Below are 22,033 nucleotides of genomic sequence, written 5' to 3' on the forward strand. Positions count from 1 at the left end.
AGCTGTTTTGATTTTAACACAAAATTAAGATTTTCATGAAAATTAAATGGGACCAATCTGGAAGTATATATACTATTTGAAAATCAAAATTGGTTAATAAATGACGAAGTTGAGGTAACAAACATTAAAAAAAAAAATTAAGTCGGTTAAAAAACAAGACCGAGAGAGAGTCCATTGAGAGCTAGGCAAATTTTTTTTCAAATAAAAGAAAATCGTTGATTATCCGATTTTAAACAATCGAAAATTAATATCAGCTACACAGATTATAACCATATTAAACATAAAACATTTTTTTAATCCACTCGAGTTTCTTTTTTTTTTGTTTTAATCTAATTTGTATCCATGATTATAAAGATTCTTGCTACCATTAACCGAGGGCACAATTCTTGTTCTATTGTATTCTTTTTCCATACTGCATACTACTGTCGATATAATTTTTATCAAAAATTAGATTATTCCAAACGACAACGTCACCGAGATCCGACAGAAAATGTTCAATTGCGAAGTTAATTTTAATTGAAAATTACGTTGTCGCTTGGATTCGACGGTTTTTTGCTGATAACAGCAAAATAAATCAATTATTCACTCATATTCAATATCCTTCCACGGCTTCAGCCGTGGCTAGTTACCATCCTACCGGCTAAGACGAACCGCCAAGCGATTTAGCGTTCCGGTACAACGTCGTGTAGAAACCGAAAGGGTTGTGGATTTTTTTTTGTTTGATTTCATCGTCGCTTACCATCAAGTAAGATAAGTAGTCAAGGGCGAACTTGTAAAAGATAAAAAAATGCACAAAATACCTGCTTCAATTCAATAATTCGTATCTTTCTCAGATCGTCTGTTACTACACAAACTGGTCCCAATACCGGACGAAGATCGGCAAGTTCGTCCCCGAGGACATCTCACCCGACCTGTGCACCCACATCATCTTCTCCTTCGGCTGGATGAAGAAGGGCAAGCTCAGCTCCTTCGAGACCAATGACGAGACCAAGGACGGCAAGACTGGGTTGTACGACAGAATCAACGCGCTGAAGAAAGCTAACCCTAAGCTGAAGACTTTGTTGGCTATTGGTAAGTTGGTTTGTTTATAGATCATCTAGCTTAAAGTCAGATCACATTGTCATCAGTATCAGCTCTTTTGAGGGACAAAGCTAGTTTTTTTTCTCTCTTTTAAATTAGTTTAGTCACTAAAGTGACTATGTAGCTCTCGTCATGCTACATAAGCTAAAACATTCATTAACAGAAACTATCTTAAGACTGATAACTTTATAACACATTTGCTCGTAAAGTATGTCTTATTTCACCAATTGCAATATCGCCTCGGCTGTAATTTTCAACTTTCCGGACTCATATCATAACTAGTTGACGCCGCGCGGTTTCACCTGCGTGGTTCTCGTTCTCGTAGAAATACGGGGATAAATAATAGCCTATAGCCTACCTCATTATATGGGCTATCTAACACTAAAATGATTTTTCAAATCGGACCAACCAAACAAACAAACTCTTCAGCTTTATAATATTAGAATAGATGTACTATTACGTACGTTTATCCAAATTATCTTTTACTATTTTGTACAAAAAATCTTGCATTTTTGCTGGCAGGGCTTCCTAATACAACATTTATCACATCAAACTCTATAAAATGTTCTTTCGGACACATTCCACTAAGAAATGGTAAACGTTCTCAGGCACACTGCAGTCTGGACTGTTTGGAGTGGGTACTTTTTGTATAATAGGCTAGTTCTATAATAAAATAATAAAACCCGACTGCATAAAATGTAAAAACTGAAAAGAAAAAATACAAGCCCAGTCCAGAATTGTAGAAAGCAAATAGAAAACAGTCGGGATCAATATTGGAAAGAATGATTTGAGTCTGCATTAATTAATAGGTCCCGACTGTTTTCTAATTTCTTTCTACAATTCTGGACTGGGCTTTTTTATTTTTCTTTTTGTTTGTTTTTTTTTGTTATTGGTTACATACATAAGAGTACAACATACATACATACAAGATACGCGCGACTAGATTTTTCCTGTAAAATAAAAGGTAGAAAATAGAATGCTCTATAATAATAATAGATCAATATCAATATTTTAATTCCACAAAATCAACACATAAAGTTGCGTGTCCACCGGTAGTAATATATTCAATTACACAAATCATCAGTAATTGGTACACACTGTGATTAATTGATGTGCAATTATAGCTAAAAGTTATTCTTTCCGGCCAGCTTCCGGCCTGGTTATGACCATATATGGCGTATACCTACGTTTATTTTTCTATTCGTTGCCCGCTGTATGAATTTCAGTGATTACGAAATTAACACGTCAATTAAAACAAAGTTGCATAAACGTATAAATAACTGTAATTAGGTACGTATGTAACACAATATTTACCATATTCTTTGTATGTATGTACATCATCATTATTAACAGACCATTTTAACTGCCCACTTCTGCGCCCGGCCTCCCTTAATATAGGAGAGGGGATATTATGGAGCTTAGACCCGTTATGCTGCTTCAATGCGGATTGGCGGATTCCACTGCCCTAAAAAATTTATGAGAATGACAGATCCGATCGATAACTTGAACACGTGACCTATCAAATGTCATTACCATGCATTAATTCATTTTCGAAGCGTTTGCGTTTGTAGATAAAGAATCGACGCGCCACATGGCTACATTTTCTCTCTTTTATTGTTCTAAAATATTAGTGATTCTTCTTCAGTAATCATCTTTTTTATTTTTCAGTAAATATTTTTAAAGGATTTCATACGTGTTAAAAGAAAAGCCTGCCGATAAAATAAAAAAATCAAAGTCGATGTTTTAATATTGTACCTTAAAATGCATTTAAAATATCTTTTTTCCTAGTATAAAATGTTTTGTTATTTTTGATTAAAAAACTGTAATAATAGTTTTTGTATTTTAATGAAAAAAATAACCTTTGCTCCGATCAACCATAATGCAGTAGTTATTATTTTAGTTCCTGGTACAGTCTATCTAAATAAAAACACAAATTCAATATGATTACAATGCATATTCTATGCATATTTCTTAGTTTGCTTATTTTTTATGTATTATAAAACATGTTTATTTTCTTTGATACTTATAGATACGGTAGTAAAATCTTATTTATTCTTGTGAACACACAACCTAAAAAACAACGTTTTTTTGAACTTTGTTTGTTTGAACGCGCTAATCTCAGGAACTGCTCGTCCGATATGAAAAATTCTTTCAGTATTAGATAGCCCATTTATCAAGGAAGGCTATAGATTATATAGTATCCCCGTATTTCTACGGGAACGGGAACTACGCGAATAAAACCGCGCAGCGTCAGCTAGTCATTGATACGGCTGATACGGTGATAGCTACGCCCCTGCTCAAAAGAGTTACTTTGCCTAGTGGCAATTTTCATACTGTGACGGTCGCGTAACGTAAACGCGAAATTCTGAGGAATCGGAACAGCGCCTTTCCATGCCATCTGCACAACTGTTTCAATTCCATATAGAATCGCGTTTACGTTTACGCGATCGTCACTGTATGAAAACATTGAAAACTCCGATAGCTCATCATTTACATAAAGGTTCAGTTAAACAATCATTTCCCTGTGCTCATTAGGCGTTGTTGTGAGGAAGTGTCACGCGCGTGCGTTAGAAAGTACATTCGTCTACGTAACACTGTCATACTGTGACACTGGTACTATTGTGTAACACCTCTGTGTATCGCCGATTGTCACATTAGATCGTTTTGCATATTTACACTCTAGATTGAGAGCCTGTGTTATCCCAGACCTTTGCCCGTTTATAAAAAATTATAGAGAGGTAAAATTTGTTGTATTGTCGAAGGTAATCTCTGGATCTACTTGACCGATTTTGAAAGTTCTTTTAATACTAGAATGCTACGTTATTTGTGAGTGTCATAGGCTATATTTTATCCCCGTGTTCTCAAGGGAACGGGAACTATGCGGGTGTAACGCGGGGCGTCGGCTAGTATAGTGCTTATATTACTATCGTACATAATCCGCGTGCGGTTATAATGGGATTTAAAAATTGTCAAAGTAAAGACAACATATATGATTTAACCGGTATATTGGTACCCATGTATGTCCATGAGTTTCTACACAACTTCTGAACTATACTGTATTATAATTTTACTAATGAGATAAAGTATGATGTATGTTCGAAAAAAACATAGTTTAACTCGTGCACTCATATTGTATACTTTGTTTATCATATTAACTCTTGACTCCTCTTGACTCCTAAATGGACGACCGGGTGCCCTTCGTATCCGTTACGTGACATGTAAAAAAATATAAAGTAAACTTAGGGCAATAGGCGAGCACAGTATCATGCTCCGCGCGATATAGGAATATAAAGATTTTTTAAATGGTTCACAACGGTAGATTAAAACCGCATTCTCTGACTGTCGGCTTCTTCAACGCAGACGGGTTTTTCGATAAAATACTCGCGGGCAGCGAATGGTTAAATAAAAATATGAGTATCTATTAATAATCTTAGATGAAATTGTAGAAATTAACCATTATAAAAATTAATTAGACCATAAAATAACACCTCGCGTAACAACACTAAAAACTATCGGCACATCGATACCATCACTATCGTGTGAACAAGCCGTTGTTCTCACGGCCTCGGAACGTTCGATATTTTCACCTATTTTCACGCGGCACACAAAAACTGTGCTCGAGTGAAACGGAACGTAACAAAGGCTCTTAATGTAATCGACATCGGGTTTTTTGCAACGTTCACCTCACTATTTTGTCGTACTTATACCTTTAGCACGAGATCTCAAGCGGCGATGTTTTCGATATTATTATCAAGTATTTTTTGCTGGGCGGATGATATCAAGATGCCAATAGAGAGACAATGAAAAGGTAAAAAGTCTTTAGCAAACATAGCATTTAATTAGGAAAAACCTTCTGCAGTGAAATCGAATTGAGATAGGGCCCATAGGTACAGGGATGGAGGTAGGATGGGGAAATATTGATAATTATCGATAGATTACTTTCTATGAGGGTTATCACTATAATTTCAAGAGATACATACCTTCTGGAGACAGACTATTAGAAGTATTTAAGTTACGAATGATTAATGTGTTATTGGTACGTATTTGATTTTAAGCTTTTAATAAAACAAAAAAAGATTTTTTCAAAACGGTTCAGGCGCCTTCGAGTAATCGGTGTACATACATAAAAAATACCGGTCAACTTGAGATCCTCCTCCTTTTTGAAATCGGTTAAAAAGTATATAAAAACACCAATAATTTATTAAAAAAAACATCAAAATATATTGGTACAAAATGAGCGTAATTAATTATTTTTATATTTTAAACGATCTGTTACGCCATCCAAGAATTCCAATCTTAAATGTCAAATATCTTGGAAAAATAAACTGTAACGTAATAATTCGATCATCGAATACGCATCGGGTAAACTCGTACTAGAGCGGTATGCGCAGAGTTTAAATTGATTTTCGCACAATGGAATTTTGAGACAATTGGTGGGTAAATGTAGGTTAGGTTTTCATTTACGCGGCATAGTTATATTGTATAGACGTTTTTGTATGTAACATTGAAAAGGAATTCTTTGAGTTTCGTCACATGTTTCCTACCAGTATGGTACACTGGTACCTAGTATATATAAATTGTATTTAACTAGGATCTCAACTTTTTGTTAATGTGTAATGTCTATTATTTCTTTAATTTATTTAACATTTTATTTCAATATATTAACTTAGAGGTAGGTCACACTATCTATTAGTCAAAACTGCATGGAAATTATAGGTTAGGTTAACCGCGATTGATTGATTTGTTGATTCCCATTCCATAGAAACACGGGGATAATGTAGCTTCCTAACGGTGAAATAATTTTTCAAATCAGTTTAGTCAATTATGTTAGAAGAAAAAAGAGGTAGATTGGTTACATAAACCACATACGATGTTTAAAACTGGCACACGTAAATTATTTCAGCCGCGATGTCGACGGCGCCATGACAGTTCGGCGACTGAGCTCAGTACAACTATTCACTATTTTGGTCTTTATTATCAACTTATTAAAATGAACATCAAATCTCTTATTATGATATCCACCAGTAGGCACCGGATGACATTTGTTACACAGAATCTCAATTTCGCATATGTCAACTAGCTTAATTCAAAGATTTGCTAATTAGCATAGTTTTAACGTGCCACTTGCGGTCCGCGTATAACTTATCTACATCGTTTCTCTTCTAACATCATTAGGCTCAGTAGTTTCAGAGCCTACTCAATGCAAACAAACAAACAATCAAATCTTTCCTCTTAGTCATCATCACCGTACCCTTATCCCACTTAAGAGGGGTCGGAAAAATATGTCAATCTTTTTCATTCGTCTCCATTACTCGTCAACTCATCATCCACTCCTTTTACACACATGTCCTCTTTCACACAATCCAACTATCTCTTCTTTGGCCTTCCTCTCCTCTTATGACCTTCCACTTGCACATTCAACATTTTTCTAGTAATATGACTTTCTTCTCTACGCATTACATGTCCATACCAAGCTAACCTTCTACTCCTCAATTTTTCTGTCACTGGCGCCACCTTCAGACTTCCTCTTATATACTCATTCCTTATTTTATCTTGTCACACCACACATCCATCTCTACATACGCATTTCGTTCTTTCCTCTTAGTATAGATATATTAAATAATTGAATGTTCCCGTTACCAGGCGGCTGGTCATTCGGAACGCAGAAGTTCAAGGAGATGTCAGCGACTCGCTACTCGCGCCAAACCTTCATCTACTCGGCTATCCCCTACCTGAGGGACAGGAACTTCGACGGTCTGGACATCGACTGGGAGTACCCCAAGGGCGGCGACGATAAGAAGAACTTCGTACTGTTGCTTAAAGGTAAGATACTATATTTTGATAGGACTGCTAGAAATAAAGGAAGAAGAAAGAAAATATCTTTATTACTACATTATGCCACACATCACAATTATTTTAGAATAGTATAAGCTGCGATATGTGGTATAACCTAGAAAAAGGGCATACAGCCCTGATTTTCAGGTAAGACCCCGTTCCAAGAACAAGAGTCACCATGAAAACAATATAAGCCCATATTCAAACTAAACCATATTAAAACTAATAACTAGTTAAAATAATAACAAAAAAGAAAGAAAAAGATATATAAAATTAAACTACATTATTTAAATCAAATTAATTCCCAAGTTTAAATGTATCTAAAAAATAAAATATACTATGAGTATGACTTTTCTAAACGTATTTGTGTGTTTTTGACATAGTGTGGCTGACACAAACACATAGATAAGTGACGAATAAATACAGACACTAGAAGAAATAATCATAAAGGCAATTCTATTTTATAATTAAAAAATATAATGGAAATAAAAAATGTTTAAATTAACCTGAATTTTTTTGTAAGCGAATGGAAAATTCTGGACATTCAAAATATATTTTTTACAATATTTTTGATAATGATTAGAAAATTTGAATGATTAGATATATAGGTTTACCTCATTATTTAAATAACCTAAAATCAGAATTTTTGGTTTTCGGTAAAAATTCACCTCATATATTAATCAGCAGAAGAAAAAATTTGTCATCTAATATTACATCCTACTTACCTAGAAACCCAAAAAACAAAAACACATAAATGTCTGTTTTACAGCTTACTAATTTACCGATAGATATTAGAAAGCATTTTACCGTGAGTCAACAAAACTTAGCCACTCAGATGTTAAAATAAACTTTTTGAAAGTGACTTTCCTTTGCATGATTCATAAATAATGGATTAATGTTGTCCTGGTATACATTTACAATGAAAGCGTATGCAAAACGGGTTTATATATTATATTATAAATCTATATATAAACACAAAGTTGTGTGAGTTTTTTTTTATTCTTTAGAAGTTAGCCCTTGACTACAATCTCACCTGATGGTAAGTGATGATGCAATCTAAGATGGAAGCGGGCTAACTGGAGTAAGATGAAAATCCACACCCCTTTCGGTAGGGTGGTAACTAGCCAAGGCAGAAGCCTCCCACCAGCCAGAACTAGACCAATTAAGAAAATCTCAATCGGCCCAGCTAGGGATCGAACCCAGGACCTCCGCCTTGTAAATCCACCGCACATACCACAACGCCACGGAGGTCGTCAAAAATTGGTTAGACTGCTTATAATATTTGTATGTCTACCCCAAATATCACTTAAAACTCCGACAATCAAATCAAAAACATAATAAAAATAAGTCACGTTTCTTTCATAAAAAGAGCTTGCTTAGTTTATCATCGATTCTTCCCCTCTTTATTAAAATAAACATCCAATCAACTGAGAAATGTCATCTACCTACTGTATGATATCCACGAAGGGTTGGCAATAGGAACCCAATTACATTTTGTTACATAGAATTTCAACTTCTTATGTGTCAACTAACGTCAAAGTTAGAGAATTAGTCTGAAGGTGTCAGAGATACTTGTAAATAATAGTCTTGAATTTTCATAAGTGCTTATTTAACTATTGTACTCAGGGGCGTGCATAAGGTTGTAGATCAGGGTATGCACTAGAAACAAAATGTAACCAAACTGGGAAAATGTGTATTTGATAAGCATTGACAAATCATTTATTAGGGTATGCAGTGATTTAATGCATATATGAAGTGCGCGCCACTGATTGTACTGTCATTTTTTAATATTATTTATTTCTTTCTGTAATAGGAAATTGAGTACGTATAGTACATAAACATAAGAAATAGCCTGTAAGCCATGTCTACGGACGATACCGACCGCTAGTCGACCAATATCAGGTCCAGACTAAATATTGGCTAATATCGGACACGGATAGCCCGTGCCGTAGACTTTATAAACTTACAGCAATAGAATTGATATACTTTTTTGTCTAGAAACTATCTATACTTTTATTATTTAGTTAAATATGCTGTACCTATAGTGATAAGAATCAGCAATAGATACGTAAATTTAGCATACAGCACAAAATAGTAAATATGTAGTAGTTTTTTGTACTTACTTGAAGGCCGCGTGGCGCAGTGGGTAGTGACCCTGCTTTCTGCATCCACGGCCGTGGGTTCGATTCCCACAACTGGAAAATATTTGTGTGATGAGCATGAGTGTTTTCCAGTGTCTGTGTGTATTTATACATTATATAAGTATTTATATGTAGTATATAATTGTATATTAATATTATAATATCAACTATCTTAGCACCCATAACACAAGCTACTCTGTATGCTTACTTTGGGGCTAGATAGTGATGTGTATTGTTTAAGTATATTTATTTATTAATTATTTGTGTCAAAGCTCATCCGGGAAACTATTACCGCTATGCTTATTTCAGCCGCCATATGTGTCTACCTACGCCTCAGGTTGATGGATACATGGTAGTTTAATGTAGTTGTAATTTGTAGCCCCACATACTAAAATAAATGTATAGTTGTGTCCCTGTATGTATAAGTAGATCCCGTTCTATGAATTATATGAATTTCGAAATTAACGATTTCATATCTAATTTATAATGTTGTTTTATTTTCAATTAATTAATAACTTTAACAATTTTCTACTTTAACTAATAATAGACGAAAGGTTAAAATTACATACTTTTGAAAATTTGCCACTTCTACGAAGTATTTTGTCTATGGTCAATCTAAACACAATTCACCGCAGCATCGATAGAGTGGCCGCGAGCCCGCACCTGTCACCACTAGTGTTGGCCTGTGGTAAAGTAGCTAAATTATCAACTATCGATAGATTATCATATTATCGATAGTCATAATTATTTTTTATTATTACGAGTAGTCTGAAAAATCACTTTTCGTATAAATTGAAATCCCACTTGGAAAATGATTCATTTTAAGCTTGCTTTAGTTTTCATATAGAATATTGTTGATTATATAATTAGCCCTACAAACCCGCATTAGAATAGTACGATGGACTAACCCCTCTTATTTTGAACGGAGACTCGTGCTCATCAGTGAGTCGAATATGCGTTATTATTGATGAACCAGCACCAACGGTACTACACATCTGAATGTCATACGCAATGGGACTTAGACATCGCACCTTATACGGGGTCTCAGTGAAAGTAACTCATGGTTTCTTAGTAAGGTCAGCACGTAGAGTGACCCCACACTGCACTCATTATAATGCGGAGCGCGTTGCGTCAGACTATCGTCACGGTGGTCATTGACGCTTGTCAGAATTAAGTGTACCTAGATTTACTAGTTCACCTAGATCTAGTTTGACGATAATGATTTCATGTTACGTCATATTGTATAAAAAGAATTCCTACATGGAAAATGATTCATTTTTACGTCGAATTCAGGAGATAAAACATTTTCGCAATTACTTTTCCGTTAAGGCTCTATCGCATGGCGTATGACCCCGTTTCGTACTGTGACTCATTGGTCATCAGTATGTCAGTGTAACTATGAGGTTTAGCAATATAACGTGACAGACATAGATCTTGGCTTTAACTCAACAATTTACATAGAAGCAAAAACATACAAGAGTTAAAAAAATATGACCAGTGATCTCGCCTATAAAATGGTTATTTACATGTTATTCACCATTGTAATATTTACAAATTAGTTATAGATAGATAACTAATTTGTAAATATTATCATCAAAGATGTAGTCTTACCTTACATACGCTATTAACTCAGTAATTTTCAAAAAAAGGATACTATAATGATTCTATCTATTGATTTATGTATTTATTTTATTAATTCATCCTAATCATTATCAATAAAGGGGCGTCCCCTGCTGGATATAGGCCTATTTATGGACTTCCAAACATGACTCTTTTCAGTTTTTAATATTGAAATTCAATCAACCTATTTTAGCTAAACTAGCCAAATGATGAATTTAAATAAATGAGCTATCAAACACTGAAAGAATTTTTCAAATTGGACCAGTACCGATTACGATACAGATTCAGACCACTCTCATCGAAATATTCGAAACTTAGGCCTACGTTCCTCAAATGCCGGGATGGTGGGCAACAATATTTAATGCGTAGCGCTATTACTATCATATTTTGATCATAATGACTAGTGCAACTCCAACTTCCAAACTTCTCAAAGCTTCATAACAAGCATCATAGGTTAATCCTTGAACCAATGAGTCAAATAATACGTCATATTTTACTAAATTGTTAATCGAAGGCTTCAACCAATACCCATTTGCGCAACCAGTCGTGATGACCGGCGAAGTACCATTGCCTCTATCGCAATGCGTGTGGATTTCAACTGCAGCCCACAATAGACCTACTGCTTAGTTAGCAACACACGACTCGTTGGGTAACTCACGTCCTTTGTCCGATGCTAAATATAACTTTGCTGGTTTTGATTGATCACAATAAAAATGAGTTGCAAATTGATCACAAATATTATACTAGCAGGGCCTAAAATCAAAATCTTTTGATCCAAGATTTATATTATATTTTGTACTAGCGGACGCCCGCAACTTCGTCGGCGTGGTATTCAGTTTTTCACAAATCCCATGGGAACTATGGATTATTCCGGAATTAAAAGTAGTCTATGTGTTAATTCAGAGTAAAATCTATTTACAATCTAAATTTCAGCCAAATCGCTTCTGTAGCCGCAGCGTAAAAGAGGAACAAACATTCTTACACACTTACACGCTTACACACTTACACACAAACTTTCGCCTTTATAATATTAGTGTGATGTCACACGAACACTGATTAAAGGCTGATTTTTTTGTTCCGCCTGCATTTCGGCTTGGCTAAAAATAATTAGGCGGTAGTACCGACTGCCCCGAATGAGCCCCGCCACATAACAATTACTAAAACTGCTTACAATCACAAAGCTGAATTCGCTTTTTCGTGAATAATAGAGCATGACGTCATTATATGGACTAGGGACCCGTACTAAATAAACAAACCTACATTGGCTGGGTCTTAAAGGATGGGATACATAATATTGTCTAAAGTGAAAGGCCGTACAGACAACTATAGTATTTTAGTCGAGTACGAACAATTTATAGATTTGCCGCCCAAAAATTGTTCGTACTCGACTAATATACTAAAGTAGTGCGAACTAGGCCTTATGGACGCAATGCGTTAAGTACAAACATATTCTTAGTTATGTACATGACCACTTATAGTAAATTCTTAAGCATACAATAACTGCGTTATGACATAGATATCCATAGTCAACATATAAATGTGTGTTTGTCGATCAGAGTTGATCATCACTGGTTCTAAACAGTGAACCAGCGATGATCAACTCTGATCAAGCCTGTGAAACTGTGCGAAGGTGAACTGAAGGTGCGAGTTTATTACGTTTTCAATAAAAATATAATACAGGCTACTTATAAATAAACGGACAATAATGTGATACTTCAGGGTACCGTTTTTTTCTTTTAGGAACGGAACTTAAAAATGAAGGAACACGCATTAGTGGCATATTAGGATATTAACATGTGTATATGACTTATATTTTTAACCGACTTCAAAAAGGAGGAGGTTTTCAAGTTGATTGGTATGTTTTTTATGCATGTACACCGACCGTACTCTAAGACACCTGAAACGATTTGGAAAATATCCTTTTTTTGTCTCAGACCAATTATAGAAAGACCTGTATCGCACTCATAGTCACCAACAAAATTGTCTGTCATTTTCTGAGGAAAACGAGCTTAGATTTGGTATATATCATATACTAAACTAGAAGTTTTTACCCGTTTTTTACACCATTGAATCACTCAAAAAAGTATTTTTACGGAGCTCTTTAACCGACGAACACGATTACAACTATATAGACAGTTTTAATAATCGCATTAGATCTTTGATCATATACTTAGACAGAAAAGTAACGTATAGCGAAGCAGGTCCTCTACAATAATTGGTCTGAGATTTTTGTTTATAATAAAAATAATTGTAACTATTAGTCATTACAAATACACAGGTAATAGGTATTCTACACGGAAAAAGACACGGGCTTCGGTTAGTTAATAAAAGTAGTAAAGTAGAGCAGGTCTGCAACTTGTAGTAAATTCTTACGCATATTAATAACTTCTTTATAGCGCAAATATTCGCAATATAAAAGGGATGTTACCATAGCATTAAAATACCGTAGACCCGGCAAATAGTCCTTACCATACCGTAGTAGCGTTTAGATTTATTACCAAACACTGGATATGGATTTCCGTAATAAAACTTCGCGGAAACTCCTATAAAACAAACCTTCAATTTGTATAAAGACTCGTGTTCATCGTACTATGACATTCTTACTTGATAAGGTTGACAATGGTCTTACAAAGATGGACTGAAAATGTCACATTTTATACTACCTATTCCTTTGTAATTTAATAGTATGTGTTTACAACATTACTAGAGTTGTAACACTGATAAAATACAATTAAAAGAAAAAAAAAAATTAGTATAATGAAATTTTCTTTTAAAAATTAAAAGAAAATTTCATTAGACTTCAAGTAATTTTTTTGATGTTTGTAACAATTAAACATTTTTAAGATATCGTACATTATATGTTTTCTGAGACATTATCATCAGTGCACAAATCCAACACGCACTTCGTCGTTTATTTTCAACGATTCATCTCTTAAGATATTTCATTGACCATCAGATCTCAACAAAATGTTAAATGTAAACAGGACAAAAAACAAAAATTATAAAATAATATCTCGTTTACTATTTGCAAAACGCATACCAAAAATATTTTTAAGCTTTTTTCCTCCTTCCTCAAATAACTTAGTAAGATTTAACATTGTAAGAATGACTTTACGTTTGAAGTGCCAAATTATACATAATATTGAGCAATAAATAAGAGGAATTATAAAAATTGTCCAAATGAATACGGTCCTTAACAATCTACTTCAAAGTATTGTCCCATTTGCATATAAAAAAGTTTTCAAAGCGTTTTTAGGGCGCGTACACACTGGCGCGAGACAGTCAACAAATTTGCAACATTAAACAAAATCTGCCGCCTGATTACAATTTATCTCTGCATTATTTACTCTTTACTTTGTAGAGATATATTTACGTGATTCTAGACTTTATTTGTAACTGTATTAGGTCGTTTTTGCATTAATAGTATGTGATAAATGGGGAAATAGAGTGCTTGAAAGTGGCAGATTGGTTTTTGCCTTTGAAACTTTTTTAAACTAGCTTCACAGGTCTCGGCTTTTTGAGTATAATAAATATCCTATCATAAGTTAGCAAATTATGGGGTTTGGACCATGGTGACTTTGGAAAGCAGTGGGTTTCAAGGTTTGGACCCTCAAAATATCCTTTTTCGACCGACCCTTAAAGTAACCCTTATCTTTAACAAAGTCTTGCCGCGAAGCTAAGTCATATTCTGCCGAAGAAAATATTAAAAAATAATTTGTGCGTCTCGGGACGCTCGATCGAGTGATAACTCAAACCTGCTGACGTATGCGTGAGAGAAAAGGAAACCAGACAGAGACAGACAGTGGCGCGTAACGCATTACGTTACGAAGCGGATAAGTAAGATAGAAGCGGATAATACATAATTCCGGTAAAGTTACGCTTTGGCTAAGTTTGTCGTGAGCTCTTCTCGGACCAAGGCGCGTATAGTTTAATTTTGCGTCAAGAAAAGTAGGAACTGGCCTCTAACTAGCTCCAAGTCTTAAATAAGATTACACCCATTGACTAATAAAAAACAGACAGTATCTCGCTGCCAAATAACTGAAACACCCTAATAGCGACGAGTATCTATTTATCTATTTGTGAGTGTGAAGTGATTAAGAGTGATTTCAGACTAGCGTATTTTTTGCGCTTGCTTACACGCGCACAACATTACGCGCTTTAAAAAACCGCTCTCGCGTAAACGGGCATATTTCGGCGTGTTCGCTCGAAACGGTGGTGTCGTGTATCAACATAACATATACGAGCTTAGAAGCGCCTCAACGCTCGCACGAGTAGGTAGAGCGTGTGCCAAAAGGCGTGCCTATACGCGCGTATAAAAACGAGCTCATACGCGCGTTTAAAATGTTAGTCTGAAACCGCTCTAATAGCAGTCTGTCTTCATGTGTGCATCTGTGTTCGTACGGCGCAAACTGGCAGAATTGGTGTGCGTCACTTTTTAGCTCATTAGACGGGGTCTGGATTTCTTATTACGTCTATGATTACACCAAACTCCAGAGGGCGGTGGAATCAAGTAATCACCGTTTAGTGTACACAAAAGTGAACAAAATGTTTCCTTCTAATTAAATTTACGGGTTTGTTCATTTGTTCATGTTCCAGCGACTGGGCCTTTAATAAACGCGCTAATAAGAGGGTAGACTGGAAAAGTAGTAACAAAGCTTTTCTTTTGTATTTAGGATTCTTATTTACCTTTTATATTTGAGATTAAGTTTGGCCTCGGACTTTTGGGTAATTGCCTTTACTTTCTTTTTGTAATATAAAATTCTTATCTAGCTAGTTAATAAAGGTTTATTTTCTCTTACACAAAAATATAAATACAGAGTAAAATTAACTTGATAGGAGTAGGACTTTTTAATAGTTTACGTAAAGTGTTGAACTGTGTGCGTGGCGGCACCTGAACTGGGTAGTAACTGAAAATCAGTGCTGCATACTTTTTTTATTGAAAGTATGCGGCAAAATGCTGAGTTGGGGCCTTTTTCTAGGTTATGCCACATATTACAGGGCATTCTTTAGTGCTCCACTGTTTGAGTGGACGTTAAGCCATAATATGACGTTATAATTTAGATTTAATGTGATATGTGGCATTACTTAAAAATAAAGATCTTTTCTTTCTTCTTTTGTAAACACTTATAACACAAAAAGAGGCGTGTTTGCGAGATACAAGTTTGACGTGTCTATCTGTCTGTGGAACCATAGCTCCCAAACGGATGAATCGATTTTAATTAAGTTTATTTTATAAGAAAGGTGACTTATGTGCGAGTGTTTTTAGACATGTTTGATGAAAATCGGGTAAGCCGTTTTCGGGGTTAAAATTGGGGAAGAATAACCGAATATCTGCAAATGTACATGATTGGGGTCTCGAGTGAAAGCTTGAAATCGCTTCATCCGTTCGGAAGCTATGGTTCCACAGACAGACTGACAGACAGACAGACACGTCGCAGCAGCGGTTTACTCACACTTTTACGATATTTATTTAACTACCCGATACTGATTTTTGTTTGTTAATTATTTTAGTTGTTAAATATTGTATTATGTAATAATAACCTGTGCACAGTAAAACCAACTGTGGTTTGTGTTGCACTATGGTTAGGCTTAATTGAAATGTGTTTTTTGTTGAATAATAAATAAGTAATAATAAAAAAAAAGTCAAACTTATAACACTCCTTTTTTTGCGTCGGGTGCTAATAATAATTATATAAAATGTATCAATATACAAAAAGGTTATGTTTCTACGAATTTCCGTTGAAAACAAAACACACGATAATTTTGTTTGTTCGCCTTCGTTGTGTGAATTTTTAAAAAGGGTCAGGGTTTGGATCCGTTACTTTTGTTGTTATTTAGTTGTTTACATTTCATTCGAGAGTTGATTTAGGTTTTCAATGTAAAATAAATAAAGTGGGCTAGCAACACTGATTCATCGTGATTTTTAATGTAATGGAAACGGGGGAATGCTAAGTCAAAACACATGAAAAACGGAAGGCTAAACTCAACATGGATTCCGGATATCTCAGGAAAAATAATAGGTAAGTTTTATTTGTAGGTAAAACTGTTATTATACTGTACTGTTATTTTTAATCTTTACTAGTTATACTATTATTCAATATTTTGAAAAAAAAAGAGATTGAGCTTTAGCAACACAGCAAAAGCAATAAATACCTAACAATTATTATTTTCCTGATTTATAACATATTTCGGTACTTTGCTCATGCAATTAATTACGTAACCTTTGTTTTTGAATACCTATTATATAAACTTATGTAATAGCTATTAGGTATAAAAAATATGTATGGTTACTAATGACACAATAGAAATTACTAATTGTTTCTTAAAGGTCATCGTTAAATACTTAAGAATTTAAAATTATGATGTTTTACAGAATTTGGGCGTTTTGTAATATCACCATCATCATTATCAGTAAATTTATATGGCTTTCCTCCTTTTAGAGAGGCTACCTAGAGCTTTAACCCACTTCATTAGTAACTAACCAAACATATTGTGTACCTGTCATGAATTAAAAGAACTTACATAAGTGGACAATCAATGCTTATAAAAAACACACATCAAAAATGTGTCTTTGTCGACGTATGACGTGTTTCAACACATCATTGGCTAGTAGCAATCATTTTAAACATCATATTATTAGCTCGCGACTTCGTCCGCCCGCCCTTAATCCGGCTATAAACTACCCCCCTGCCAAATTTCATCTTTGAATGTCTAGTTTTCGAGATTTTGTTATGAGTGGCCTTTCGAAAATTTCACATATATCCATTTACATTTTCAAATAAGCAAATAACCTATACTAAATGTATGTTCATTTACTCTGTAGTGCGTTGAACTGCACTATGTCTAGACAAAACAAACTTTCTTTAACATTCTTTACATTAAAAATTTGCCCTAAAACATTAACATTTAAAGCCAGCCATTCACGATCAGTACATTGTACTTTCAACCCACCAACACGCATCAAAGTAACGTGATGGGTGAATACATAACATTTAGAACTTTGTTTGCTGACCTTTGTTTGCTGTAAAATTATATAAGATTGTGATTCATACGTCCTCGACATTTGTGCTGAAGATGCTCAGGATATTTTCCCACTTTTTGTTAATGTTTATTATAACTGACCTTATACTGAAGTGTTTATTTTATTCTAAGAGTTTTACCTAAATGGTGCAGCCATTATCATGTAACTAAATTTACTTCATTCATCATTATCAACCTCTTCTAATGGCCTACTATAGAACTTTGACGAACGTTAACTAGCTACGGCCCAAGCCTCCCACCAGCCAGACCAAACAATCAATTAGGAAAACCTCAGCCGGGGATCGAATCCAGGACCTCCGACTTATATATATAATACACTGCGAATAATACTGCGCCACGGGCGCCGGCAAACTTTTTAACTCTGTCTTTAGTATGTTTATTGAATATTTGTTAGAGGAAGAAAGGTCTCTTTATCTCACAGCCCGACCCAGGTGTCAAATGGTATTTAGCGGGATAAAAGTAGCCTGTATGTTGTTCAATAAATTCCTCCATCTTCTGAGAAATACCCATCAAAATCGGTTCAACCGTACCAGATTTTAGCCCAAACTTTTAAAAAAGTTTGACTGTATTTTAATATCGTGTAAAAAGCTACAAGCACTTGAGGAAACACCATTGTTTTGAAATCACAGACACTTCAATTTTATTTATATACTAGCGGACGCCCGCGACTTCGTTCGCGTGGAATTAAGTTTTTCACAAATCCCTCAGGAACCATGGATTTTTCCGGGATAAAAAGTAGCCTAGGTGTTAATACAGGCTACAAAATATCTCAATACCAAATTTCAGCTAATTCGGTTCAGTAGTAGCGGCGTTAAAAAGTAACAAACATCCAAACATCCATACAAACTTTCGCGTTTATAATATTAGTAGAAAGTAGAATACCTACTTATTGATTGGTGATAGCACATCTCTATACTTAATTCAATCTGCAGGTGAAAACAGAGAACAAACAACATCAAGCTTGGACGTGTATATTGTCATTGTATTTTGATAAGAAATATTAGAAAAACTGCGTATTGTATGCAAGTAACTATTGTGACCACACAATACTGTGACGTCACAATGAAGCGATGAAACATGTACATATACATAGCGTAGATTCTTCAAAAGGAGTCGAGGGTTTCAGTAAACCCTAGTATACAGTTACAACTGAACAGTCGACTTGTTTAGATTGTGTCTGTGTCTGTCAATTTGTACAGTTTTTTCTAATGATTGATTGAATGATTATTTTTTTGATTACATAAAATTGTACAGTAAAAACTGAACTGATGTTTAACAAGCCATGGCTTTATCCATAAGCCAAAGATGATTTTATACTACCTACTAGCTGATGCCGCGTGGTTCCCATTCCCGTAGGAATATGGGGATAATATATAGCCTATAGCCTTCCTCAATAAATGGGCTATCTAACACTGAAAGAATTTTTCAAATCGGACCAGTAGTTCCTGAGATTAGCGAGCTCAATCAAACAAACAAACAATTTGTTGATTAGACATGTTACGTTACGTGCCTACAAAATCACCACAATGTGCACACATGTACGATTTTGTGTTTACTTACATCATGTATGAACATTTCGCCATTGTAGACAATATTTAGGTACTGCGCGGTTGTGAGGTCGTGCGAGCGTGGCTGAGGGAAAGACTGCGCGGGTATGAAGTCGTGCACGCGGGGCATGGCTACCCCTCTCCCGGCCCGCGCGGACCATCGGGAGTATGCGAACGAATTGGCCAAACTATAGGTCATATACTTATAGAATATATTTTATTGCAATTTAAAATTTATATAATTAAATAGAAAAACAACAGAATTGTTATATAATTTTTATTTTGTTTGTATTTTCCCAAGCCACTTTTGGCATTTTCGTCTTAAAACGAGCTCTCTGATCGCCAGAAGCTACGTCACAGTGTGACTCCGCTCTTAAGTTTGAAGTACGTACACTCAAAACTCTCAAGCGAGCATATTTTCGAGATATTTTCTCACAAATTGAAGGTTTACAAGCAGCGAACGTTCTAACGAGCAGACAGTGAACGGAAGATAAATTCCACCAGTTATCTGTTCCCCTAGTGTGATATTTACTCGCTCGAAATCGTTGACTGTTTTCGAGTATATAAAAAATTCAACCAGTCAATGCTAAACCTTATTTGTTTTATTTTATAGCTTATTTTTGCCATTACCTTCACTATTTTTTGAAGGAAATAATCTCATAAATAATAGCTAATATTTTCTTTTAAGCCGAAGTAATTAAAATTGCCTTTAAAGTCTGCATTTTTTAAAAATTTTACATTTTTAACCGACTTCAAAAAAAGGAGGAGGTTTCTCAATTCGACCGTATTTGTTGTTTATTTTCTTAAAAAAAACAAACCATCGAGTAGATCGCACTAGGGTGTGGCAAAAGTACTCGTCTACATTTAAGATATTAATGATTTTATCCAGTAAAGTACACAGCGGTAATTCGTGCCTGCAAAACAACATGAAGGTAATAAATCATTCAGATTATGAAGAAATAATGCCAGCAATTTAAATTTTATCTAAATCTACATCCATGATATTATGAAACTGAATTTTTTTTGCATGAAGTGTATTATGATATAAATTTTGCATTCCTGGTTCTCCTTACAGATCAATGCACCTGTCCAATGCTTGTCTGTACTTTATTACCACACTAGCTGAAGCTACGTGGTTTCACTCGCGTGGTTCCCGTTCCCGTAGGAATATGGGGATAATATATAGCCTTCCTCGATAAATGTGCTATCTAACACTGAAAGATTTTTTCAAATCAGACCAGTATAGTTCCTGAGATTAGCGCGTTCAATCAAACGAACAAACAAACTCTTCAGCTTTATAATATTAGTATAGATTCGAATTAAAATCGTCCTCTTGTAAAGTCTTTCAAAATGAAATTTTCAATTCTAAACACTAAGTACTCTTGAGACAGATTTTACCTGCTTATTTGAATCAGCACTTCGTTTTAAATATTTAATACCTTTTGTGCCTTCGAATATCGCTCATTTAATTTTAATGTCTACGAAAACAAAGCCTACCGACCTTCGGGATTAAAGCCTTCGGGGTCTAAGCGGTCCTTGTTTTGATGTTTGTGATTATACAACAATTGTTATTTGTTATTTGCCTCCAGCTTTCTGACTACATTCGATTAATTATTTCTCCAGTACATTGTCGACTAACGAGACATCTGTCCTCTCGTAATAATCTGAATTTAATAATAGGAGAGAGATTTATGGGTCCGATTCATGACATGCTGTCATTTATTAACCAGACTACGATATCCTTTGTTACTGAGGAATAAATTTAAATCAAATATTTCACAAGAAACTGTGAACAATTATTGTGTCTGGACTAAGTACATTTACTCGTATTGGATTGGATTATTTGTTAAATAAATATCTGTAAGTGTAATTGTTTATACGAAACAGAAGTTTTCCAATAATGCTTCAGAATTTCTTCTAGAAGATTTTGCGGCAAACAAAACACTGTTATTCTTTCAAGGTCGATATTAAAGCTCTTAGTAAAGTTTGTCACGAATATTTTGGTGGTCTCAGGATGATTTAAAGGATTTATTTCATTGTAATTTAATATTTAGGTTTTTGCAAGAATTTTAATAAGAGCCGTGATAGCCCAGTGATAACCTCTGCCTCAAATTTCGTAATTCTCTGCGTGTGTGAAATCTGCCAATCCGCATTTGGCCAGCGTGGTGGAACAATCCTCTATATGGTCTCTCATTCTAAGAGGAGACTCGAGCTCAGCATGATAAATTAAAAAACTTCAATTTCCGTGTGAGTTCTGAAGAAAGAATTATAATTTTTCAGCCTATCACTGGCTTCAAGTTTATAAAGAAAAAACATTGGCCAAATTGTAATTTTATGAAACGTTTAATGTAATTCATAGCAATGTTTTAACCTCGATTTCAGTAATAATTACATTTTAATGGACATTAAGGAATATTTTATAAAAAGTGTATGTTGCTTTATTTTGCACTAAAGTGGATTTAAGTATCTATTATTAACAATTCGTTAATCCATATTTGATGACTCGATTTCTAGGCCTACTTTTTTATGTATCCGCTAAGCAATATCCTTTACCCGAAGTTGTGTATAGGTAACACATTGCAGAATCCTACTAATATTATAAATGCAAAAGTTTGTATGGATGTCGCAAATACTGAACCGATTTGGCTAAAACAAAGATAGATAATACCCTTTAGTAACACATAGTCTACAATTCATTTCGGAAAAATCCATGGTTCCCGAGGTTTTTGTTAAAAACTAAATTACACGCGGACGAAGACGCGGTCGTCG

General features: G+C 34.7%; 1 protein-coding gene across 1 annotated transcript in view; it reads left to right on the plus strand.

Annotated features, from left to right (window-relative positions):
* The window catches only part of LOC112048072 (probable chitinase 10), a 111,196-nt gene that overhangs the window by 64,111 nt on the left and 25,052 nt on the right, over positions 1 to 22,033 (plus strand). Inside the window, exons 4-5 of the mRNA XM_052884148.1 lie at positions 834 to 1,071; positions 6,724 to 6,903. Of these exons, the coding sequence (XP_052740108.1) occupies positions 834 to 1,071; positions 6,724 to 6,903 (418 nt within the window). The remainder of the gene's footprint in view (positions 1 to 833; positions 1,072 to 6,723; positions 6,904 to 22,033) is intronic.

The sequence above is a fragment of the Bicyclus anynana genome, chromosome 11 (genome assembly GCF_947172395.1).
Source record: "Bicyclus anynana chromosome 11, ilBicAnyn1.1, whole genome shotgun sequence".
Lineage (NCBI taxonomy): Eukaryota > Metazoa > Arthropoda > Insecta > Lepidoptera > Nymphalidae > Bicyclus > Bicyclus anynana.